General features: G+C 39.9%; 1 protein-coding gene across 1 annotated transcript in view; it reads left to right on the top strand.

Annotated features, from left to right (window-relative positions):
• ctnna2 (catenin (cadherin-associated protein), alpha 2) overlaps positions 1-27,541 on the top strand; it is a 340,484-nt gene that overhangs the window by 87,958 nt on the left and 224,985 nt on the right. The window contains exon 7 of the mRNA XM_085409840.1: positions 12,958-13,161. Within this exon, the coding sequence (XP_085265966.1) occupies positions 12,958-13,161 (204 nt within the window). The remainder of the gene's footprint in view (positions 1-12,957; positions 13,162-27,541) is intronic.

The raw sequence follows: 27,541 nt of genomic DNA, 5'->3' as shown, positions 1-27,541 counted from the left end.
GCTCATCAGTGTAATTACGCTATACAGTTGTACAGTGAAATCTATATTGACTTTAAATGCCCTTGCTACTCTTTGACTACAGGTTTTATGGTATATAAAGAGTCATATAATGCCGTGGCAACAGCGCTGGATACAAACACATTGTGGGCCAGATTTTCTAACAGTCTGTGCTAGCCCACAACCCTCTTTTAGCGTTAAAAAAGCCAGTGCTGGTATTAAGTAAATAATTCTGTAACTGGAAAAGTGCAGACACAGGTATGTTTGTGTGAGAGTTTAGCTTTTAAAGTGCGAAATGGTGCTATGAGAGTATGTAAATGAATCAAATGTGATTCACTGAGGTTTGCAGAACCGATTTACTGCAAATTGCTCTGAATTTAACGGCCAAAAAAATTGCATGTTCTGTTTTGCCCCCGACGTGGTTGCTGTTGCTGTAGTTGCTGCGAGGAGTGTTCATTTATTTGGAACAAGAGGGGGAGAAGTTATCAGAACTAGTGCATAATTGGCGTGGGTGGATGGCTCAAAGCTGTGCCTAAGCTCTGGCTGTGTCCCGTAGCTCTTCACTAAGCCCTCACCCTGCTTGTTTAGAGCCCAGCCACACATATTTCTGCTCCTCAGTAATACTGGTATTTTGATTGACTTGATTTGACTTAAATGAATTGAACTGAGTGTCGGAGAGAGGGCCAGAATCCTAATACGAGACGCATATGAGAGTGTGTCTTGCTTTAAAGGCCAAATCACTTTTTACAGTGGGCTGATGGGTTTTCAGAGCATTTCAGGCTTTTAGTCACATTTCTACACAGAGATGGGTCCACAATAAAAACGTCTTGTGTGTTCTGGTGTCGGATCTATTACAAACCAGATTGAAACATAGATCAAAATGCAGCACTTAATGCGGGTTGGACAGATCTGATGTGTGTTACAGTTTACCTTTAGATATTAACCTAATGCATGTGATGCTGGACAGTGCAGCTCCACACTACCTGCTGGGAAGAAAAGTGGATTTGGATACCTGACAAAGTGACAGTACCTTCATTAACACAGAGATGGATGAGGATCTGATGGCAAATAATGCTTTGTCTTCTTCTACATATGGATTCTTCTTCAGCTGCCTCTCATTGGTCTTAATTGCCACACTGTTTTCAGAGAGGAAGACGTCCATAAAACCTGCTCTTACACTTTTTTTTGATTATTAGCCTACACTTACTTTCACCAGACTGCTTGTTTTTGAGCTTGCTAATTTGCCCTGCTCTTTATAGGATGCTGGTCATTATTGCAAAGCCGTGTTTTTTGTTTATAAATCAGTGTATTATTAGTCGATCACCCGCAGAATTCTCCACTCTCATCAATGGGGATGGGAATTGATGATAATGTAATGATTCCGATTCCATTATCGATATCACTTATCGATCCTCATTGGCTCTGTTTTGAGAGCCACTGCCATTGCTAAGCAGGAATAAAGAAATTATTATGCTGTGGTTGAAATGTTTGTGCATGTTTGTTGTGATTAGTGTTAGAGTCATTTCTCAAAAATGTAATTATGAAACATATTGCATAAAGTACTTTTCTTAAAAGTTATGCAGTATGGTACTTAATTACTCCTGGGAAAAAGTAATTCGCTATACTACTGGTTACATTACTTTGATGCAATGACATGAGAACTGGAATCAGCTGATTGCAGCGCGAGTGCAAGAACCAGCAAGCGGGCTCGATCGGCAGGCAGACTAAAAATCCTGAGGAATTGGACTACTGGGAACCAGTTTTCTGCATGAACCGGTTCTCAATTCCCATCCCTACTCATCAACACATTTTTGCCATTCCGACCTCCCATTAATTTACCAGTCCTAGTAAATCTGGCCTTGTGTGTCTGCAGCATGTAAGGTAATTTCCTCTGTTTGCAATGAAAATTTGGAGACCTCGCTGGATCTTAAAACTCATTAAAACACAGCGCACTCAGTCTGACACACTGCATATGAAAGGGCCTACTCAAGATCCTGCTGATAACTAAGATAGTCCTCTTTTTCAGTGTGACCCTTTCTGACCTAAACGAGCAGAGAGCAAAACAAAGTATACGGACTCAAAAGTTTTAGGGTTAAATATCTGCAATTTAGCAATACCTCAGTTATTATGATACTAGAAGTAAAGTGGTTAATGAATAAGGATTAAGTAAGCTACGATGAACATAATTAGCTCCCGGAACCTCTGTGGCATATTTCTTTTATGTTTTGTTAGTTGGTGCATGTTGCTAACACTGGCAAAGTCAGGGGAGCTAATTTGTAGTCTTTGAAAATTGGATCTGCTTGAGTTTTCCTGACATGTACCAATACCTTTCTTATTACTGTTCGCAGCTGCAACAGCTCCACAGGGTCTCATGGCCAAAGCCACGAAACAGGTGTCTCGTCATCCACCATCTCTGCATTCCAAGTGTTCTATAGTGCCTGTACCGTATGTGTGCATCATCAGTGCACTAGAACTCTGTTTGTTTCATGTGCTGTGCACAGTTAGTGGTTGGGAACATTATACCCCATGTCCTCCTACACCCACGATCATGCAATCTCCTTCAATGCTCCCCTCATTATGGAGCAGACAGTCAGAGGCTAGAGTTAATACCAGCATACAGAAGCCCCCTGGCTGAGGGGGTAATGTCATCCAAATAACACACAGACCCCATGTGTGTAACATAAAGGTCTTGTATATGAAACGATAGCTGTGGAAACAGGCAACTTTATACATAACAGTTATACTGTTAACAGTTAATGTGTGAAGAGCACTCAGGTGTGCTTTCACAGGTGGGTATGAACCCCTGAAGAAAAGGTTTGCCACACCTGATGATGAGATAACAGAAAATGCAGTGCTACATTGTTATTTTCTATTCCCACTGTTCTTTCAGTGAACAGAAAGGCCTGGCTGCCAGTCATGGCACTGTCTGCGCTTTCCCTTACTATCATCTTGGCCACGGCGAAACTGTGAAGGCCACTGTCACAGGTATTTAGAAATTGCTCCTGAGCTGGACGGGGAGATCTCTGTAACAAGATATTATGGGTAACACAGACTCGCTAAGACTGGGCTAGAGGTCAGTTAATCGTCTCTGCTCCTCAAGCACTATTGTAGCCTCTGCGAATCGCAGCAGGCTGATTGATGTGCAGTTGTTGTCCCTGTACTTTATTGGTATTTGTTTTGTTTGCTTTTGTTAGAAAGCAGACATAATCACTACTTTCAACAATAAGACTCTCTAAGGGACGTGAAACCTGAAGACTGGTATCAATGTCAACTGAATAGCCGTTATCATGGTTTTTTTTTTGCGAGGCTTCTGTTATTTACCTGCTCTGGTAATGCATTTAGTAGACATGGTCAAGATGACCTGCTGACATTCAAACTGAGCATGGAATGGAGACATAAGGTGATTTAAGAGACTTTGAACGTTGCATGGTTGTTGGTACCAAACGGGCTGATCTGAGTATTTCATGGCCTCGATTTCTGCTGCGGCATTCAGATTGTAGTGTCAGAATTTGGTGTAAATCACATGAATTCATCCTTCATTGAATAAACAGGTCAGGCTGCTGGTGGTGTGATGGTGTTGGCGATAATTTCCAGGAACACTTTTGGCCCTTTAGTGCCAACTATGCACTAAAGCACAGGAAGTATTTTTGCTGACCATTTCTGTCTGTTTATGACCAGTGTACTCACTGACAGGTCTAAAGTGTACTGTACAATATAAAGCACCTTGAGGCGACTGTTGTTGTGATTTGGCGCTATATAAACAAAATTGAATTGAATTGAATATCTGCTCCCAGCAGGATATTTGACATGTCACAAAGCTTACATAATCTGAAACGAGCTTCACTGTGCTCAAAAGGCTCTCACAGTCAACAAATCTCAATCTTGTAGAGCGCCTTTGTGATGTGGTGGTACAGGAGATTCACATCGTGGACCTGCAGTAGCTAAATATGGACCAAAATATCTGAGGAATGTTTCCAGCACCATGCTGAATCTGTGCCATAAATAATTAAAGCAATTCTGAAGGGAGGGGGGGTTGAACATATGACAGCATATGATATAACTACTAACACGTATATGTTCAACAAAAAGCTCATACGAATGTTTTTTTGGAAATAAAAAAATTTGCCCTGTAAGATAAAAAGTAATAAAGTTAAATATATAGTGTGTGTAAATGCATACAAAGCCATTAATCAATTAAAATGAATGGTTTCCTTTTATGATAATAAAGTGCAGTGAATTTCTCCTGCTAGCCAGGATCAGCAAATCGAAGACACCCCTTTGCATGCTGAATTAGTTAAAAGGTAATTTTAAGTAATTCAGAGTTTATGGATTATCCAATTAGCTTTTAACTTTGCAGGAAAAGAAATCACACCATCATTAATCATGCATGAACTGTTTCCACATATTAATATCAGTTTTGAGAGCAGTTCCATTTCTTTCTTTCTTTTTTTTAAAAAAAAATCTTTCTTTTTATATCTTTGGAACAAAAATGGTTGTCTGTAACCTACCAAGATCTAATTATGTCCTTATTTACTGGACTTCCAGCATAATGGGGACAAAAATGACTTCCAGAAACATTGATTCCACATATCTCCTAAACACATCAAGTGAGATTAGAGGGGAAGATGGCAGGTGTGCCTTTGCTGATGACCCCCTGGGATTCGTCCTCTTTTAAATAACCACTCACTTCTGTCAAATAACCATTTGTCAGACCTGCTCTTGCTTGTTTGGCAACTTGGAAGTATGACAGTGATTTTAAAAAAAAGAAGAAGAAAAAGTAAAAGTAGAAAGGATTATAAGGTCGTCATAGATTATAAGATTATAAGGTAACACTACAAATGAAACAGGTAGTAAGTTAGTTCACAGTAAGAGTATTAACTCAATATGTGTTAATATGCAACCTGTGGATGAAATCTGTTTGTCTAAGTGCAGCCTTGTGAATTTAAGCTGTTCCAGACATAACTCTGGGGCGCTACAGTTTGGTTTTTGACACATGTGGCTGTGCGGTGGGCATGCATTTAAGTGACAGCAAAGAGATGCAACAGGTTAGGTAGTTAAATACCCTTCAGCCAGGATGATCACTGTTTGACAGACAGCCTTATTAACATAACCTAGTGAGTTCTTTGGATAATAACTGAGAGGCAGAGACCTGGGGTGATTAGGAAATTAGAACGATAATTGTCTGACTGCTTGAGCTTCCTCTAAAAGCTTCATTTGACATGTCGTTTGCTCACTGGCCTTAATGACTTTAACACTTAAAAGGGTAATGGTTAATTAAATTAAACAATATGTATTTTTTGAGACGAATGACCCTCCTCTGGCAGAAAAAGTATGATGTACAAATTAGGTTTTTTTTCTAAAGTTTTTTAGATCACAAGGTCAAAGGAGAACCGTTCAATATTCCCGAGCATCACAGATAAATTGAAGTATTAGAAACTGTCAGCTTCCCCCCACAGCTTACTGTAGTTCCACAATCACAGGCCACTTCAAGAGAGCCTTGGCACTGCTCCAGCTACCATCGCCCAGCCAGGGGAGCATCCTCGTTGGCTTTCTTATGTTACCTTACTGTATGATTTATGACTCTGTCTGTGTGCATCTGCTACTTTAATAAACATTCAGACACACACTTACAATTTAACTGAGTTTTGAATACATGCTGTACCCAGAGCCCAAGAATCAAGAGCGCCACAGCCGAAGATCATAATAGAGGACAACGCTTTAGTGTTTGTATTTTTTATTTTATTTTTATTTTTGGACCTGTTAAGCGACTCATATGGGTTTTTGTTTGTCCAAAGACCTTCAGTCGATACTTGAATGTGCCTGAAAAAAGAAAAGAAAAAAGCTTTAGTCATACTGTTTTATGATGCGGTGTTTCGGAGGTTGTCATAGTAACGTTACCTTGATGCTAACAATGGATGGAGTTACTTTTGTACTTCTGTCTCCAGACATGCCATGGCAGATATGTGCAAGCCAGGAATAGCAGACTGGAACTGCGGTGAATTGAGGCATCACTTTTTTATGCGAATCTGTGAAGGCACCAAACAGAAAACCAATGAGATATCAAGTAGTGCAAACCCGGGGGAACAAATTACACTTGCAATGAGTCAGGCGTAGAGTTACCAAAGATGGAAAGTTGACAGCTTGAATGATATAAACATTCAGAAAACATGCATTTGAATATGAGTTTCAGGCATATTTTAAGGGCGGATTGCCCACAGAGAAATAAATTTGTTAATATTATGTAAAAATGTTGATCATACTGAAAGTTATTTCTTTTCCCTAATCAAGTTGATTATATGCAGAACCTTGATATTCCCCCTCAGGTGTAGCTGGTAATATTCAAACTTACTTGACACAATTAAACCAGCGGTATGCGCGTACAATCATTAATCAAGATGTCTTGACCACAGAGAAATAGCTTGCGTCTAAATGTGTGTGGGAAAGTAGTAAATTTTACTTCCTCTTTCCCTGAATCATTTTTGCCTTCTTTCATTGTATTTCCAAGTAAACATCATGGCTCAGAATATTCATGTATTCAAGACAAATGGAGAATAGATTCAGATTGTTGTCTGAATATTCTGAATTTCTACCATTTTGCACTAGTTTTTGTTGTAGTTTTGAGCAGTGTTTACAGTAATTCCAGTCTTGTCCAAGCTTTAACAAACACGTGCATGTGCTCCATACAGGTTTCATTGTGAAAATCTAACCAGAATGGACAAAGCAAGCTTAATGGTTCATACAAACACTGTTCCTTTAACAGCAATTTAAATGGTTTTCTTTGTCACTACACTGTTTTTACTTTGATTGTCATACCTTGGTTATTAAAAGATGCTTTAATATTTTATTTTTAAGGTCTATTAAGTTGCATATTTCCCCTTTAGAGTAAATTAGGCTACGTTATGATCCAAAGCAAAGTGTGATTGCACCGAAAAGGAAAAATTCCACTCAGCTTAACAACATATTGTACCCAAGGATCATGGGGAGACGCATCCTCTCAAAAAGTGAAATATTTTTAGTATGCACTATGTGATATGAATGAATCTTTGTAAAAAAGAAACAAAAATCAGAGGTTTACTAATTGCTAAGTCCAATAACGCTTCAAGTAATTTGTACTTAAGTGGCCATATCATAGCAAAATGGTTAAAATACTCACTCTATGACAATTTCATGAAAAATAGTTGAATATACTGTATGTTTCTGTGTACCACGTTAATACGGGGAACCAATACAGCTACTTTTTGGCTCTGTAAATATGTATTTAGCTTTTCAAAATGTTTTAATAATACTTTACAAGACAAAAAAGTACCCACAACTTGTGATTTTAGTTATAATGAAAGAGTTGCCTCCAACAGAATGAGCACTATTTGGTGATTCAGTTGGCTGCAGTTGTGCGCCGCAGTGTTTGATTAAATTTCAGTTAGAACTGATCATTTTTGATTGAACATAATTACACACAGATGCATGTTCCAAATTATTCTTTTTTTACTGTGTTTTGATCTGATTACCTGCATGATAATTATGCATAAGAATTTATTTTTCACATTATGAGTTTAAAAGGCAGTTTTATAAAAGTGAGTTGTTTGATGAGAAAATACTGGTTGAATTTAAATAAGTGACTTTCAGGTAGTTGAGCTTTCAAATCTGGAATCAATCTTCTATAAAATACCAAAGCTGCGGTTTTATCTTGTCGTTATTTGATTAATGCTTTTCACATTTTAATCAAAAAATGACTTTGTCCAGATTGACTGCTAAAACAAAAAATGTTAATCCTCTCGGTTATACAACTCTGTAGCCGTTCCTCTATCAACTGCGATGAAATGCTTTAACTTGGATTTGCATTTTCTTCTCTCTCGTATCTTCAAGCTATATGATACTTTTCCTCAGATGTTTTTCCATCGTCTCTTTGCACAACAGTACAGCAGATGCATCTTGTTAGACATTTTAACTCTACTAAGGTCTATTTTCTTTTCTTTTTTTAAAAGATTCAGCACTATAAAGTTTAGCTTACTAAAGAATATCAAATCATGTTGAAATAATATTCAGCCAAATACACATGATCAGGGTTCAACTTTTTTTTGCCTCTTTACTCATGTCAGAACTGTCTGTTTGCACGGTCATAGGCTGTGAACTAATTAGTGTGCTTCTGTGCCTTCTTTCTTTTCTAAATACACTGTGTACTTAAATTTGAACAGGTATAGAAGTGTTGTCTTAAACTGAACAAAATGTGTTTAATATTTTCTGACAATATAACTAAAGCAATAAACGTTTAGCTTTGATTGTGTGCTTGCTGGCAAAGCAAGCATGAGTATTTATAAACTGTGAAATCTGTAATCTAACACATATACAGTGCTTAAAAAATTATTAGACTACCTCAGTCAGTGCGCCCCAGGGTGGCTGTGGCTACAATGTAGCTTACCATCACCACTGTGTGAATGTGTGTGTGAATGGGTGGATGACTGGATGTGTAAAGCGCTTTGGGGTCCTTAGGGACTAGTAAAGCGCAATACAAATACAGGCCGTTTACCATTATGACATTTACCTGTCATAAAAACAAGAAAATACAAATACCTCAAAAATCTGTGAAGAACCTGGTCAAATTTAGAACTTATATTCTTAGTTATTGGGCTAATAAAATACTGAATTCACATATTTTTATATCCTAATTTAAGCCGGTACATTGGAATTTTTTCAGAAGGCAGGAGATAATCAAGCATAAAATTCAACCACTAAAGCAATTTTTCTATTCAGTAGTGTAAGTGAATAACTGTAATTTATCACCTTAATCAAAACTAATAACCTACGTTACCATATTTTTCTGCTTTTTTTCATAAAACTGTAAATCTGAATATTCATGGATAACAACGTAATTATATTTAAGCATTAAACATATCATTTTGATTAAAGACTGCACATAGTGGTAGATTAACCATTACAGAAACAATAAAAAAGCATTTTGGTATATTAACCATTATTATTTAGCTGTTTGTGCAGCTGCGACTCAACCCTCATATTCAGTAATGGTGTAATGATTTTGTTGTGGACTGCATATATTACTAAATTTGCTAGCTAACTTCCAGTGACAACATGAAATCATATTTCTGGTACTTAACCAAGATGGCAATCAAACAATGTAATATGTATGTAAGGCCACAGGCAGTGAGGCTGGTTGGCGACCTCCTGGTAACCACCAGTCCCTCGTCTAGGAAAAAAAAAGAAAAAGAGGTTATAAGTTGTTGTTGGAAGTTGCCCCAGTCACTCAGACTTGGAGATCATTCAAGATAACACATAGGGGTGACACTTGCTGACATAATTGCTTTTATTGCTAGCAGATATCAGAAGTCTGCAAACACTCCCTGGCTATTCACTAACTGGTACTGAAACTGTTAAGAGTTTAATGCAAACTCAAAATTGCAACCATTCACCTTCAAAGTAAAAGCGCTGCCTTTTGAATTAAATTAGTTTCAGATTTAAGGAACAGCTTTTACTTTGATTGCAAACATTCCCCTTTCTGGTTTGTGTCAGATTTTCTCAAGTTTCCTTAGTACTCATTCTTTGTATATATGTTGGTGTCTTCCATGCAAATTATAGGCAATTGTGACAATATGCTAATAACCAAAGCAATCACGAGGAGGGTTTTCCAGATTTTACCCAGCGACAGCTAACAAACACTTGCAAGGTGGGCAGGGAATACACCTGTTTCCCTAGCGCTTTGGGATCCTTAGGGACTAGTAAAGCGCTATACAAATACAGGCCATTTACCATTTAGTGACCAGATGTTACAGTGGTCTCTTGGCCTTTCTAATGGAAACCTAAAGTATTTCCACTTAACATGCCACGCATGTACATGAACCTGAAGTGTAAACATAGGAAATTTGACAAAAAGTGTATGAACATTGTGCAACTGTCTTTCAAATGAAGGTGTCAAAAGTCTGTTGGACTACATCATGCAGAAGCTACACGACTGACGAAATGTTATTGGATACCTATTGAACTAGCCAAGAAATCAAGAGTTTCCATATTGGAATGTAGAATTTCTTAAACAGATGGGGACGGTGAAAAAGTATTGCTGTATGGGTATAATATGGAAATTCCTTCACATTCATGTACTAATTTTTGTAGTAGCTGACAATTTGTAGCGTTACTGTAAGTGTGCCAGCGACTGTTACATATCACAGTCTTTATCAAGCTGTTTTAGTTGGCATCCACTGTGGGACAATATAAGGAACTTTTTCTGAGTCAGACACACTTCATTAGGGTAATCGATCACAGAGTGGGTTATGACTAATGTCCCTCATGGGCCACTGTGGGTAGAGCTTTGTCAAACACCATAATAATCAACTACACAACCCTTGAACTATAATGTGGCATCTAGAGGCATTTCAGTGGTATCTTCAGGACTTTGTTGAACTTCTATCTCTGAAAAAGCAGTTGCCATCAAATACTGGAAAGTTCTGGAAGGCACACTTGACAAAGGCTGATGTGGCATGTGCCCTGTCTCTGGTTCATGCCCTAAAGTGGGGTCAAACCGATAGCCTCGCTGTGAGTGAGGCAAATATAAGGTTCCCTCCGGTCTTGATATACTGTCAAATGCAATGGTACATTCACATAGAATTACAGACTTTAAGAGACTGGTGTATAATTAACTAAAGAAAAAAAGAACTCTTCTTTTATAAAACTTGCAGTAAGGACTCTCTGACTGCTCTGTATAAAAATGCTGCTGTATTATCCTCTATATCTTTCCAGACCTTTTAGAAACCAGAAGGCATTAGGAGCCAACACTTGTCAGCAGTGTTATAGGAGTTTAACATAACTACATCATAAGAGGAATTAAAGGAAACATTTTACCAAGCATGATGCCAAGATTCTTCTTCAAGGAAGTGTGAAACTTTTAAAGATTTTGACATATCACTCTGATCCTGAATGCAGTACCAGAAAGACACCAAATCTCCTCTGTGTTCTGGTAGCTTTTTGAATTTCCTGATGAAACAAATACTGTATCTGGATGATTTTAAGTTTGCAGTTTTTGATTGTGTTCTAATACTTTTTAATTAATATTTATTTATAATTGTGCGCACTTGTCTAAAGATTTTTCACTTACACGATGGTTTTGGGCTTTGAAGCAAAGCAGTACAACAGAGTAAGTGATTATTAGGTAAAAGGGGGGAAGAAAAGTGTAACACTGAAACTCACTAAGGGACTAGGGACTATCAGTCACATTTGTGAGTTTCTGGAAGATGACTTTAGCCATTGCCAATTACCTTGAAATCCTCCCAGCCTTTGTCAGCCCAGCATTTGTTGCTATTTCTGCTCTGCCTATTCCCAACTCCCAGTGATAATTGCAACCTGACACCATGTGTGGAATAACAATTCACTGGAGTCCTCGGGGAATGTTCTCAATTTCCATTCATGTTATTTTCTTCTTTGCATCTTTTCATGTTGAGACCTTCACTGTATAGGGCTTTGTTGCATTGCTTGCCTGTCATTTTACAGCTCTAATATATGATATGAATGTCAGCATAATAACCACTGCACAAGTGAGATGAAGGAATATGGGGTGTTTTTCCTGTATAAAGTTGATTAACTTAATCTGAAGTACCAGATGTAGCAGCAACCTTTGATAATAGTGAAATTTTCAAAGATATAATGGCGACATTGTCAGACAAATAGTTCTGTGTGCCATACATGGTTTATTTTTTCCAAATAAATGAACACATCTCCCCTCGAGAAATGAGACTTAGATTCAAGTGTTTTTGTTTATGTTTCACTCAGAGTCAGATGGCATTTAAAAAAGAATTTGACTATGCTTCCAATCCAGATATAGATCGGGATATCACAAAACGCTGATGTAGTTAGCTTTGTAAACAACACCTCAAAAACTAAATAAAAAGTAAAGAAGCAGAGAGAAACTAAGAATAGAACCATCCAGATATCAATGAAATACAGGAAGCTCGTCCGTAACTCAGCATTCCCTATCAGTTTTCCACTTGACATGTCACTCTATCCCAGTGTCAAACTGGTTTGGAGTGACTGAAAAGTGCATCTTTGCTCTTTGCTGTAACTCAACACTGGTCATTTATACCACAGAGTCACATTTAATTACATCAGAGCTATTTAAAGCTTAGATGATGAATAAAAGCAATTCTGAGTTTTATGCAGACCCAAAGCACCTTAGGATCAAAAGACTAAACAATACTTAAACAATACAAGATAAGGCATCGCTAAAATAAATGACTTTATTGCTCCATTATTCACATTGTAGCCAACACTGTAAAGCTGGGCTCTATTTCTGTAGTGATCATAATAAAAGCGAGGATAAAGTCTAAGATTTTGAAATGCTAAGGTTTTGACGTTCAGGTCACTAATTTTTCTTTCTCCTCGTTACCTCCTCGGTAGCCTCAGCAAGTCTTATGCTCAGAGAAATGTGGGTGGGGTATTGTTTTAAATTTATGAACTCGAGCTACCCTGTGTTAGATATTCTTTATGCATTCTTGGTTTTGCCTGACTTAGTCATGGTGGCTGATTGTTGCTGGAATGATGGCAGCCCATCCAGAATTTGAGGCTTTTTGAGGGGATACTTCCCTTTCATGAGAGAAATGCAGCTTCATTTTATTTGTGCTCTCAATATTTGAAAAACCTTTTATGAACAAAGGCCTAAATTTGTTGTAAACTTTCATGAAATTTGATGCTGTGCTTGAGGTAAAACATTTCCTTTGTATTTAGATAAACACGATTTAATCAGAACAGTGGCTGGTCAGTGTGGTGCTCTTTGTCTTCTTCTTTTCAACTTACTCCATCCCGATCTTGTGCCCCAGGGTCTGTGTCAAAGACACTAGTCTGTGATTAAAAGCTGAACTGCCATTTGTCATTGGGTACAGTTTCTGGAACCGGTCATCCAGTGGTGAGTCATTTATCCGTTTTGCCTGGATTACTGTCCTGACCTTCTACATTTCTGACCTACAGAACAAGATCATCCTGGACCCTCTGACATTCAGTGAGGCTCGTTTCCGTCCGTCTCTGGAGGAGCGCTTAGAGAGCATCATCAGTGGCGCTGCATTAATGGCTGACTCTTCATGCACACGCGATGACCGTCGTGAACGGATCGTGGCTGAATGCAACGCCGTTCGACAGGCCCTTCAAGACTTGTTGAGCGAGTACATGAACAATGTGAGTTTTTCTCTTATTGCTTTATTTTCACAACTGAATTGCAACTGCGTTCATTAGTGTGTGCGCACCTGTTTCACATACATCAGTGAAAACTTCTGTGCTAATAAAAACAGGCCTTGTTATTAATCTTTGGCTTTTCTTGGTAAAGCTGACATTTTATTTAGAAGTAAACACTTCTCTCTATTTCTGGAGATATTTCTTGCATAAATCTCTCTGTCCTAAAGGAGGGATGCATTGTTTGTTGCTATTGCATTTTTCTCTGTTTGAAGAGGTTTAATAGACTTTTTCCTTGTTTGATTTGAGGTCCTAGGGATAGAGGTCTTGCAAGGTGTACACCTTGTAAAGCCCCCTTATAGCTGTACACCTTATATAGCCCAAAGCCCCCTTTGGGCTATAAAAATAAAATTGAAGTGCCTTGATGGTAAATGAAGGCAACAGCCTGTATATCTCTATATTTCAGGGCAGTCCAAAGACTGCTGCAAGCTACGTTAACAGTATGTTGGCAATATTCTTACCTTCAATTGCTCTTTGCCCATCCCTCATGCCTTTGGTGCTTTCATTCCCAGAGCATTGCAAGTAGACTCAAAGGTGAGAGGAGATGAGACTATGCGAGGCGAGGTGTGGGTGAAAGTCTGCTCTTTGACGTGCTGAGAATAGATGACTTGAGGATCAGGTCTATTTTCAGCACATATCACTCTTTTGATAACTTTGCATTTCCATCAGGTAATGGAAAGTGACTAAATGACAGAAATGCACAACTGCATGTTTACGAGTGATGAAACTATCATCGCTTTGAGGATTTGTACCTAAATATAGTTAAAAGTAATGAAAATCATGGCTCAGTCGCCCTAGAGTAAAAATAGGACTGCGACCTCCTTACAATTGGAATAAATCAGTGGTTGCCAGGTGATTGCATTGAAGTTTTCACATTTGGTGACCGATTGCAACCTGTTGAACCAGCAATCATGTCACCCAAAGGTTGAGCATTCAATACCCTGAAAGAGCGACAACTAAGAAAAGACTCCCAAAGGTTTGTTAATGATTGCTTTCTCATTTATATACATATAAAAAAGCAATCACTCTGTGGCAGTCTACACCAACGAGAGCAACTCAGCTGTGATGGGTCTCTTTGCTGTAGGGGACTCAACTGATTGTCAGATAGTTGTATTCTATATATGTCTATACAGAAATAAGGCTGTGAGTGTGAATGTTATTTGGCAACTTCCAGCAAGCATGTCACTATTTGTGGAGGAGTTTCAGGATTTTTGTTGCTGTTGAGGTTCTGGCTAGAGCCTGAAAACAGGCGGTGAATGTTAATTCCTGTTTAATGTGATTCTTTTTTTCTATCTGTGGAAGGCAACAGATTTTGCGGTGTATCATAATTAATCACTCATGCTATCACAAACAGATAGCATGTAATAGGCAACTTGAACCCATTCAATTTCAGGCTGACTCTGTCTTACTGCCCTTTTATTTCATACTTCTTGATTTACCAAAGTCACTTTGAAAATGATGACTAAATGTAATGATCACACATCATGTCGCTGTCTTTCAAGGAACCATTGAGACTGTGAGACTGCAAGCTCGTTGCACATGATCACAGTCATAGTTTTCCCTAGTGTGACTGCAGCATTAAGAAAACAAGCTGGGTGTACAAAAGTACTGTATTTTGGGACATATTGTATGGTGGTTGGAAAGCATATGCCCTACATCAGAGTACTAACTGAACATATAATAATGGTCATGTATCCAACAATGTGAGGCCAAAAAAGTAAGGTTTTCACAAATGTTTGCCTTTACAGCTTAAAACTAAGGGTTATGTTATCAATCTCTGAATATTTACTGTATACTGAGTGTGTAAGTCATCGGTCTGCACACTGTGGCTCTAAACCCTGAGGTTAACAGTAGTATTTTCATCCTTGGAGAAGCTCATCTGGAATTTTTCTCTCCATTTAGTGAGCCATTTCTCATGCAACACTGTGACTGGCACAACTGTTTAAAGGTTATGAGGCTGACCAAGACAATGATTAATCATCACACATATCCGATTTATATTCTTCTTCAGCCCACCCTTTTGTGCACAGTGAGCCATGTGAGCTGTGTCTACATAAGGGAAATAGTAGGTGCCCTTGGATACTCTGTCATTGACCTTGCACACATGAATAAGTTCTTGGAAGACTTTGCCATTAAATGGCAGCCCATAAGATTTTTGAAACTTTCAATGTCAAATCTATTAAATGTCTGATCTCTTTTTATCATGTTAAATCCAAGTGTGTTTTACACAGTCGAGTTATTCCTGAATCTGTCTGCAGAGCTGCATTCAGACATTCATTGTTTTTTTTTCTCTCCCCCCTCCACTTTGCATTTACACTGTGCTAATTCCTGATCTGCACTCTAGCACATTCACTTTAAAATAAATGATTAAATTAAGCAACTATATTAAAGGAGCATTAGTCTCACATTTAATTTAAGGTTTGCATTAATGTGGAAAAACTTGTATGGGTGGTGTATAGGGCTGCCACAAACGCTTATTTTGATAGTCGACTAGTCACCGATTATTTTTGCGATTAGTCGACTAATCAGATCATGCATCCATTGGGCGTAAAACGTATGCTGAGCAGATGCATAATAATAATGCATCTGCTCTTTTATAACTATCATTAGCTTAAAGCTTTAAGTGTTTAAGGTATGTGCTAACTAAAAATAAAGACAAGATGATAGTTTATTAAATTTTTATTGAAATTTGCAGATTGTTTCGGTGAAGTTTAATAAACTCCTTGCTATCTAAAATATAATGGGACACCGGAGTATATTCTCGAGCATCTCACACTTCTAATCAGTTGTCTGCTTGACGTTTATTCAGCTGTGTAAAAACTATAACTTTAATCTCAGCCAAACCGATTTACTCAGGAACAAATAAAATACTGAAAAAAAGCCAAACAATAACATTTTTAAGTTATCTAAGTGACTTATATATCATCTTTAACCTGAGTAGCGAAAGACGGCGGTGCGTTTGAAAACGATTTGCCGGGAGTGCGGTGTTCTCAAATTCAAATTCAAATCAAATTCAAATTTTATTTGTCACGTACACAGTCATACACAGTACGATATGTAGTGAAATGCTTGGACAACTGCTCGTGACCTAAAGAAAACAAAAAAGGAAAAGGCTATGAATAAGATAGGAAATAAATATGAAAAATTAAAAAGGGTAAATTTAACTAGGAAGGAATAAAATATAAATTAAGGTTAAAAATGAAATAACTGTACAACACAAATTAGAATGAAGGGTAAATTTAACTGGGAGAATAAGATAAAATATATAAATTAAAGTTGAAAATAAAATAACTGTACAACAAAATACACAATATAGAACTATATAAGAATGTATGAAGAAATATAAATAAATATATACACAATAACAGCAGCATATACACAATAACAGCAGCGTGATTTAAGTAATGAAGTGAAACAATGTCCAGAAAGTCCAGTGTGTGTAAGAACTGTATGTGTGGGTCAGTACTGTGTGGTGGTGTGATTGAGAGACCGTATCGCCTGCGGGAAGAAGCTCCTCCTCAGTCTCTCTGTGTTGGTCTTCAGGGAGCGGAATCGCTTTCCTGACCTCAACAGAGAGAACAGTCTGTTGTTGGGATGGCTGAGGTCCTTCACGATCTTCCTGGCCTTGGTCCAGCACCGCCTGCTGTAGATTGAGTGCAGGTCAGGGAGCTCGGAGCGGATGGTGCGCTCAGCTGACCGCACAACCCTCTGTAGAGCTCACGGGCTCTAGCCTTGCCCCCGGCTAGCTATCGAGCTAGTGGGTAACAGACGTCTCCGAAAACGTCGGAAAGCTTTTGAAAATATGTGGTCTTGATAAACTGAGCAGATATTTGAGGTTTACACAGCTACATTCTCGCCTGAAAATATGTTAAACGTTTATTTTGTGAACCAGAAAGAATAATAAGAGTAATATTAAAACTAACTAGCTGCCGCCATTGTTGGAAACTGAGCTGGGCCGCGCTATGAATCCTGAGACAGAGCTACCTCTTCTTCGGGGTTTAACGGCAGCTGGCATCCTTGTACATGCAGTGCTGCCATCTTCTGTTTCAGTCCGTTATTACACTCTTAAATCCTGCTACTTATTCCTGTGTCTTTTGGGATCTTACAAAGCTTCAAACGACGCGTCGACTATTAAATCAGTCGTCGACGATTTTGATAGTCGACTAATCGTGGCAGCCCTAGTGATGTAGCTTTTCTTAACATATAGTAGTGAATGTGAAATCAAACCAAATTATATTTTAGAAATATTTGCAAACCAGTTTCCAGTCAATGATGGTTGAACGTCACTAACCCATGGCATCGCAGTATCCTATCTTTGTTGGTGACTTGCTCTGCAGTCGCAAAGAGGTCTTTCTTCAGAATGCAAAGGATTTTACTGTCACTCACAAGACTTTTTCTGCGTTTCAGTGTCAGGCTTTAATCTGTTTCTTCGTCTGTATGGTCACATTATTGCTACCAACTCAACAGTCAAAAAATTAAGAGCGGAACTGAAAGAAATTAAAACGTTGTCATTCATTCTTTTTAAAAGAAGCTAATGACAGTGTAATATTGGTATTGAGATCTAATGAACTTGGCAGTCTTTGTCATAAATCATAGAGACCATATATTTGTAATTGGGACATTTACTAGGCCAGCATGACTTTTTAGATAATCCCTAGTTTGCCGAGACTGCTTGTGAGTTATTGCTGTGTTAGAAATGATGGCATTATACCCATGTGACCTACTAAAAATGGCTCTTAGAGTCAACATCGGTCATTATAGCCTACAGTCATATAACCATCTGTGAAAAAAGGCAGCTTGGGGGTTACCATTACCTAGTTATACTGCTAGTACTTAATATGATACAAGGAACAATACTCTGCCCTTTCTTTTCAGTTATTCAGAGGTAGTTTTGTGAAGCATTAGTTTCTTTTCAAATGAAAGCTGCAGGATTTCAAAAATGAGGTTGTAATTTAAAGTAAACGATCGTACTGCTCCTGGGAACAAGACTGTGTGAAGTACTGGGATTCACCAAAAAAGGACTGAGAGGCTGAACATCCCATTCACTACTCTAACAATCTAGGCCAGGCTGTGATCAGTTCTCAAGGCTGTCTCCTTAAAGAAAGTGAGGAATATTTACCGTATGGAAAAACAACCAAAAATCTGCATTATTATTTAGTGTAGTTGTATTCACAGATCAGAATGCCATGTCAGTGACAATTGAGTGACTTTCATGTGTGTGTTACCTGCTCAGACTGGTGCCAGTGTTTGAATCATTGTGCCCTTTGTGACCAATGAGCAGCCTGCAAGTGTCTATTGATCCAAACAGTATCGCCTTTCCTACTGTGCAGCTAATATAATATGTTTGTTGTGGCATTCGTGGTCATTGTCTAAAAACAATGGGGATCTAATAATGGTCGTTATTACATCAGAGTTCCTCTGTGGTTTTCAGAATCAGAATCAGAATCAGAATACTTTATTGATCCCTGGGGGAAATTATTTTTTGTTACAGTGCTCCATTTTAAACCAACATTAAGACAAGACAGACAATACGCTAACTAAGAATAGTACAATATATACATATATATACATACATACATACATAAGTCACTTATAAATAAATATTTGGAAAAGAAACATGTGTAGTTGTAGCAGCAAACAGTGTGTTAAGTGGATGCGTTGTACAGGGAGATAGCCACAGGCAGGAATGATTTCCTGTGTCGTTCAGTGGTGCTTTTCGGTAATCTCAGTCTCTCACTGAACGAGCTCCTGTGACTGACCAACATGTCATGGAGTGGGTGGGAGGTGTTATCCAACATTGTCTTTATCTTGGACAGCATCCGCCTCTCCGACACCACCTTGAGGGAGTCCAGCTCCATCCCCACAACATTGCTGGCCTTACGGATCAGTTTATTAAGTCTGTTGGCATCTGCGACCCTCAGCCTGCTCTCCCAGCATGCAACAGCATAGAGGATCGCACTGGCCACAACAGACTCATAGAAAATCCTCAGCATTTTCTGGCAGATGTTGAAGGACCTCAGTCGCCTCAAAAAATAGAGACGACTCTGGCCCTTCCTGTAAAGTGCTGTGGTGTTTTTAGCCCAGTCCAGTTTATTGTCAATGTGTACTCCAAGGTATTTATAGTCCTCCACAATGTCAACACTGACCCCCTGAATTGAAACAGGGGTCAAGTGTTTCCTGGTCTTCCTGAAGTCCACGATCAGTTCCTTGGTCTTTGCCACGTTGAGCTGCAGATGATTCTGCTCACACCACGTGACAAAGGAGTCGACCACAGCCCGGTACTCTGTCTCATCATCCCTGCTGATGCATCCAACCACCGCAGAGTCATCAGAAAACTTCTGAAGATGGCAGGTCTCTGTGCAGTGGCTGAAGTCTGTGGTGTAGAGGGTGAAGAGGAAGGGGGAGAGGACAGTCCCCTGTGGTGCCCCTGTGTTGCTAATCACCTTGTCAGACACACACTGTGGGAGACGTACATATTGTGGTCTTCCTGTCAGGTAATCAACAATCCAGGACACCAGAGAAGCATCCACCTGCATCGCTGCTAACTTATCACCCAGGAGGGTCGGCCTGATGGTGTTGAAAGCACTGGAAAAGTCAAAAAACATGACCCTCACAGTGCTCGCCGGCTGGTCCAGATGGGTGTAGACACGATTGAGCAGGTAGATGATGGCGTCCTCTGTTCCGAGACGAGGCTGATAAGCGAACTGAAGGGGATCCAGATGTGGTCTTACTATGGGTCGCAGCTGGTCCAGGATGAGCCTTTCCAGGGTCTTCATGATGTGGGAGGTCAGTGCCACGGGCCTGTAATCCTGGGGGCCACTGGGACGAGGCGTCTTTGGTACAGGGACGAGGCATGATGTCTTCCACATCACCGGGACCCTCTGCAGACTCAGACTCAGCATAAACAGTTTATGAAAGACTCCACACAGCTGGGGGGCACAGGTCTTGAGGACAAGGGGACTCACTCCGTCTGGTCCAGCAGACTTGCCTGAGTGAAGTCTCCTCATTTGCATCTCAACCTGGTATTGAGTGAAGGTGATGGGTGGGGGAGGGGTGTCAGGAATCTCACAGGAGGCAACATGTGAAGAGAGAGGCTGGCACAGTGGTGTGGCTCTGGATTCCAGGCTGACTGCAGGTGAGGTTGTGGGGGTGGGAGCAGACACTGTGGTGTCGAATCTATTGAAAAACAGATTCAACTCGTCGGCTCTATTCTCACCTCCCTCAGCGCCCCTGCTGTTGGTTGGCCTGAATCCAGTGATGGTCTTCATGCCCCTCCACACCTCTCTCATGCTGTTCTGCTGGAGTTTCCACTCCAGCTTCCTCCTGTAATTGTCCTTAGCCTCTCTGATCTTGTCCTTTAGTAACACCTGGACCTTCCTCACCTCCTCTTTGTTGCCCCCTCTGAAAGCCCTCTTCTTGTTGTTGAGGAGGGCTTTGATGTCCTTAGTCACCCACGGCTTGTTATTTGGGTAACAATGAACAGTCTGAGCTGGAACAATGGAGTCGGTGCAGAAAGTTATGTAGCCTGTGATACACTCAGTAAGCCCATTGATGTCCTCGGCGTGAGGCTCACAGAGTGTTTCCCAGTCGGTCACCTCGAAACAGCCCTGTAGTTCCGCTATTGCCTCCTCTGACCACCTCCTAACAGTCCTGGTGGTCACAGGTTCCCTCCTCACAATTGGCACATAGCGGGGGGTGAGGTGAATCAGGTTATGATCTGACCTACCAAGTGGGGGGAGGGAGGAGGAGCTGTATGCATCCTTGACGTTAGCATACAGTAAGTCTAAAGTTTTCTCTCCCCTGGTGGGACAGTCCACATATTGTTTGAATGTTGGTAGTGTATTGTCCAGTGATACATGGTTGAAGTCACCCGAGATCACAATAAAGGCACTCGGGTGCTGAGTCTGTAGCCGAGCTATGGCAGAGTGGATAGTGTCACATGCAGCTGTGGGGTTAGCAGAGGGGGGTACATAAACAGCCACCAAGATGACGTGAGAGAATTCCCTGGGTAAATAATACGGCCTGAGTCCAACAGCACACAGTTCAGTGTCCGGGCAACAAATCCTTTCTTTGATTGTTATGTTGGCAGGGTTACACCACCGGTTGTTAACTAAAACAGCAAGCCCACCTCCTTTACGCTTACCGCTAGCGATGCTGTCCCTGTCCGCCCGAACAGTGTGGAAGCCTTCCACGGAAGCATTCTCATCGGGAATGTCCTGGTGCAGCCATGATTCGGTGAAACACATCAGGCTACACTCTCGGTATTCCCTCTGACTCCGTACCAGTGCTGAGAGCTCGTCGATTTTAATTGCCAACGATCGCACATTTCCCATCACGATAGACGGCAGACACGGTTTAAACCTCCTCCTCGCTTCGAGCCTCCGCTGTCTCACCGTCACCTTTTTTCTTCTCTTCTGTCCTTGACCTCTGCATCCCCGATGTGTTTTCCTCCAAATTTCAGCTGGTACTTCTGCGGGCACTTCTGCGGGCCTGGCCAGCGAGCCGGCCGGCATCAGGGCGATCAGCTGATCTCTGGAGTAAACAGTCCGTGCGTGTAGGAGATGTGCCGCGGTCCCGTTCCATGATAAAAGTAACAGTTCCACGGCCACCAGAAGAACAAAAACTCTCTCAATCCACATGATTGAGTAAGAGATAGAAAACGGAGGAAAATACAAGTCAGAAAAAAAAAGAATACGTAAGAAAAAAGAGCTAAACTAAGAGAAAAGCAGGAGCGACTGTAACAGGCTGCACGCTGGTTGGCGCATGCGCACTGATCATGTCATTAATAGGATAATTGCAGTACAGTATGTGTCTCCTGGGTAAAATGTCCTTGAATTGATGTCGAAGCCAAAACTGTTATGTTTTTTTAGTTGTGTTTAACTATTGCCTTTGACTTCTTAAAAAAATTTGTAGTAAGGTTTGAAGAAAATTGAAGTAGCGGTGTGTCTCTGTTAATATCTCTGTATATGAGATATTTAGACCACTTTAAGCATGATGTGTTAATTAAACATAATGTTGTTTCCATATTGAATGAGACAGTAAATAAATCAGTAAGAAACAGATCTATTAGCCATAAAACTGTCAACTTTAATTCTATTTACACAGGTAGGTTTGGAAGCTGTGTGGATGGATTGCAGGGACCAGGTTAGTTTGGATTCTGGAGGCCAGACAAAGATTGCAGTGGTCTTTGCTAGACTAAAAAAAAGCAAATCCTAGCTGTCTGACTCCTCTGTCTATCCCTTCCAAGTGTTTCCACCATTGTTACATATTCTATTTCATCCACTAAATGACTTCTTCAACATGATTGACAAGTGGTCAAAATCACAGGCTGTATAAAAGATAAATGCGCTCTCTAGACAGCTCTACTGTATCTTCCTTTCATGTTAGACTGATGGAAGATTAGACACTACAGTAACTCACTATTGCCCCTTAAGTGACAAAGTCATCGCCTTCTGCATCTACTGTGTATCTGTGCTCAGTGAACGGCAGAGCATTTAGCTGACCACAGGGCAGCTGACATGGACATAAATGAAAAAGAAAAGTACTGAAATCACAGCACATTTTAATCTGTAAAATAAGTATTTTAACAGTGCAGATCAAAAAACACCCTAAATTTAGAAGTGGCCACTGATCAACAAGCAGGCTTAATAAACCTTCAATCCTCCACATGTGAATATGATCAGGGGCTACTAGAAGCATCATACGTGGATCAAACTATTACATATATATATATATAATATACACACTGTGGTATGCCATTTAACAGTAGCGTGTACTTAAAGTTATTGTTGTCATAGTGTTGGTAGTGTTACTAGAGGCCTGGGAGCTTGAGGGTCCTGCGCAGTATTTTACCTGTTCCTAGGACTCCGCTCTTCTGGACAGAGATCAGAGCTACTCGCCTAGCTTGGGCCTGCACCAAGTCCTCAGATTACTACTGGGACCACTGTTACCTTCAGCCTCCACATCTTCTCCAGCTCGTCTCTGAGCCCTTGGTGCTTCTCAATCTTCTCGTGTTCCTACTTCCTGATGTTACTGTCATTCAGTATCACAACGTCTAGTCCCACAGGATCTTAGCTCGGTCATTCTCGACCACCCTAGGTGGCGTCTCCCATTTTGACCACTGGACTTCCAGGCCATACTTGGCACAGATGTGACCAGGAACCTGGGGTCTTGCCTGATGTGATAGACCCCAGTCTCTATGGATCTTGTACTCAGAGCTTGTTCCTGTTCTGCTCTGATTAGTGCCTCTATGCAGTCTTTAAGTCCAGCTTTGTCCAGCCACTGGTAGGATTTATAATAATAATAATAATAATAATAACAACAACAACAACAACAACAACAACAACAACAACAACAACAATAATAATAATAATAATAATAATTATTATTATTATTATTATTATTATATTATTATTATTATCATCAGTGCTTTTGTTTCTCACAATGTATTGTTATACCCACAGTGATTGTCTTGTTTTATTTACACTTGAAGAAACTATAATCAAGTGAGTGTTTATGAACACTCAAGATGCCCTCTCCCCCTCTTAAGGCAAAGCAGCTTTTTGCTAAAGTAATTGTGCCTTGGTTCATTAGCCCCATGAGTTGTGTTTTAGAGGGTACAGCTGGGAGATTGTTGACAGCCCCTGGCTGTCCTAGCACGAGCACAGAGTAAATCATAGAGACGCAAAGAACAAAATGCCTCCACTTCTCTGCTCAGCATCCACAATGAGGTTAAATCAACAGCTGAGCTAAGACTGAACATTGATGACGATGTTATTTTAGCTCTGCTTATAAAGTGCATTATTTAATAAAGATTGGGGCTCTTAAAAAGGTGCAAATTTGTCAAATGAATTAAATTAAAAGTGAAGCTTTGCTAAGACTTATATTAAATTTAGATTTTGATGTATTTGATTACAAAAAGCAAAAGAGTTCTCTCTAAGGAATTAACTTTCATTCCCTTGAGTAAGAAATCATCACCCGAGGCCCTTTAAAGCTCATCAACAGCCTGTTCTAGGGAAGCCATTCAGTAGTCTTTCATGCATGGCATTAGACTCAGAATTTAAGCACATGACCGAGCAACACTGATCAAACAGTTGAAATGTTTGAAGGTATTTGTAAAAGGCAGAGGCAGGTATGTGAATCTGCCACATTTAACCTATATAGACCGTAAATATCAAACACTATTATATTTATGTTATACTGTAAGATTTGTAAGATTTACAAAGTTGTGATTTACTAAATAAAATTGTTCTTATTTTTCTCGTGTAAAATAATTAAGTGTTAGGAATTAAGTGTAAATGAAAAAGCGTTATTTGTTTCAGAGCCGTATTAAAACAGGCCACTTTTCATGACTGATTATATGAACCTATACCATAAGGCAGTAACATTCATTGCTTGGAATGGAAAAATCTTTTTTTTCCTTTTTCAGATGGCATGTCAGATGGCAGGTAGAGATCAGCAACAGGCAGGGTCCAAAAAGATGCAGGAGGCCACAAATGGCATTCAAGGTTACAGAGCTACAAGAAACAGTTGGTGCAGGCCAAGGGAAAATGGCGATCCATGTAGGTGTGGGAAATCAGGTGACCTGGAAAGGCAGGAAGGCTCAGGGTTACCACAGGGCAGATGGAAGTGCCTGAATATGACAAGACAGTCAGTGGAAATGGCAGAGGGCAGGGAGGGGAAAAGAAACAAGTAACTGAATGCAAACCTGAACTGCAGCTTTAGGTTCGATTTGCCTTACACGTTCGCTAAGTTGAGTCAAACATATATAAATAAAAACAGCTTTTAGTGGCAGCTGGCAGCACTTGGACACCATAGGATCTGTGAGTCATCACATTAAAGCAGCTTCACATATAACAGATTCAGTTTTAAGGTGAAGTCAGAAGTCTGTGGATAAGTTTGGTTTGTAGGTGACCACACTTTTTATTGTGTGTGTGTGTGTGTGTGTGTGTGTGTGTGTGTGTGTGTGTGTGTGTGTGTGTGTGTGTGTATACATATAAGCACTTGTACATCAAAAGTTTCTTGGTTCTCAAAGACTTTATTTTCATGATGAAACAAATTGCCTAATGGAACAAAAGCCACCCACCTGCTCCTGGCGGTGTAGTGTTTCCTTTTGTTCAAAGTTTGTTGAAGTAATGTAAACATCCAGTTGCCTTTATGTTTCCTCCTCCTTTTCATACAATCTCCCACGTATTGCCTCTGCCTCACAACACACAAATTTTTATTGGAAGCTTCAACCACAGCACAAGGTTAATCAATGTGGTAGCTGGCAATAAATTAGGTTCAAGTGACAGGAGAATGTCCATACCTGTCTCAGCTGCTGGTGATCTGTGATTGGTGACAGCAGGCCCGGCTCCCTTGCTGGTGCTGAATCATCAGGAGCAGCTGATTTAGTTACGGCAGCTCAGACAGGGCCAATCTATCAATTGATCTGGGGAGTAATGCATTGCCAGCCTGGGTCAAGGGAGCCTGGGCAGAATATAGCCATAGCTAGAAGCCATGGCAGGTGAACAGGGGGCAACTCGACAAAACGGTGAGCAGCAGAGAGAAGGATTTAGGGAGTGTGATAGCAAGCACACAAATGTCACAGTTAGCTGGATGTGGCACATAAAACTAAACGGGAGATGTGAGGTAGGACGATCATTAACGTGAGACTGATGGCCGTCTTGCTCATGCGGCTCCGCCGGGAGTTGCCATGTAGAATGCTCAGTCAACAATTGCGTAACCGATTACATACACACAGATAATATCCTTTCCTTCCTTTACCTGTCACTGTCTTAAAGTGAAGATGAGAGTGTGATAGCGTTAGAACAACGATTAAAATAAAGGGAAGACAATTTACAGATCAATGAGCGCACAAAGGTGTTTGGGGAAGGTGTGGTCACTGAGCCTCTGGGCTAAGAGAAAAAGAAAAAAGTGCATTTTGGAAAGTCCAAAAAAAATAAATCTTTTTTTCTATCTTTTTTCTGTTTTAGAGGGCACTGCCAAATACAAACTTTAACGCTTTCCTGTTTCTGCAACTGTCTATTTTCATGGATAAATGGTGCCAACAGTATTTTGCTACACTTTATCTACTGGTGATATATAAGACAGGTTTGGAAAAGAGAAAAACAAAACATTGCCGAACCCCCAAAATGGTTTCTAGTGTGATTTTGTACCCTGTGGCCTTGTAATACTGCAGTTTCGACCTCAGACCATTTTGTCTCAGATGAAAAGTGTCAGTCTGGCTAGATGCTCGGCCATCAGCGTTGGCAACTGATGGCTGAGTAGCTCAACACTCAGCCATCAGTCCACAAACTTCCTTACAAAAAAATATGTGCTTTTGCATGTTAAGCCTTCATTTGACAGTTGGTGTGAAGAGAGACAGGAAATGGGGCAAAGAGACCAGGGGAATAACATGCACCAAATGGCTGAGGCTGCCAGGATTTGAACCTGTTCAGGGCATAAGGATCCTGACCCGACCACAGGGTCACCATTTTTAAAGTTTGTTTTCTTACTTAATGAAATCACACAGTGTGATTATAATGAAATGTGTTTCAGCAAAGTTTGTTCTTTTGCTTCTCTGAGGTGCTCTTTTTTTTTTCTAAAATCTTCAGCTTGCTGTAAATACAGCTGCAACAAATGCAAGGGGAGTGAATTTAGCTCAGCACACTTTAAGTCTTAATAGTGTACCAGAATTTTCTGCTGGGGGACTAGGTCAGATTTTGGGGGTTTGTTGCTTGAATATTAACTTACACTTAGTTTTTGTAGACGCTGCTCTATGTACTCAACACAGCATTGACTGTGAATTAATAGCAAACCATCGGATCTATCACTATCACCGTAAACACAAAGTGTACATGCAGTGTAAATCGATATAATTCCTGTATGTTTTTCACAAAGTTATAGCACAAAAGGAGCTGGAAAAACATTGTTCATGATGAACCCTATAGGGAATTGCACCACATTTCTTTCTCTCTGTTTGCTTTTAATTTCATTAATCCTTATTTGGTCATAACACCACCAAGTCTCCCTTTTGATTTCCTCATTTTTAACAATTTAATGCCCATGTGTCTGATGACACTACTTTATCTTCAAAGACTGTTCGGTTTTAAGCTTCTACACAAAGTACAAGAACATTATTTTGTTTCTCTCATTCTTTTTTCCTGCTTAGTATTAGTGCCTTTTCTTGTTTTGATTCTGGTTTTCTATTTAATTTTTATGATGCTACAAACACTCTGTTGTTAAATGACAAAACAATAAAATTTGGAATCTTTTATTCAAATAACAAACTCTTATGCCACCATTTCTTTACATTTGGCTATTAAATTGGGAAATGCTGCAGCTA

This window comes from Rhamphochromis longiceps, linkage group LG6 (assembly GCF_057381845.1).
Source record: "Rhamphochromis longiceps isolate RC_006_pf linkage group LG6, R_longiceps_female_GT1.1, whole genome shotgun sequence".
NCBI lineage: Eukaryota > Metazoa > Chordata > Actinopteri > Cichliformes > Cichlidae > Rhamphochromis > Rhamphochromis longiceps.
This window is presented reverse-complemented; position numbering and strand designations above follow the sequence as displayed.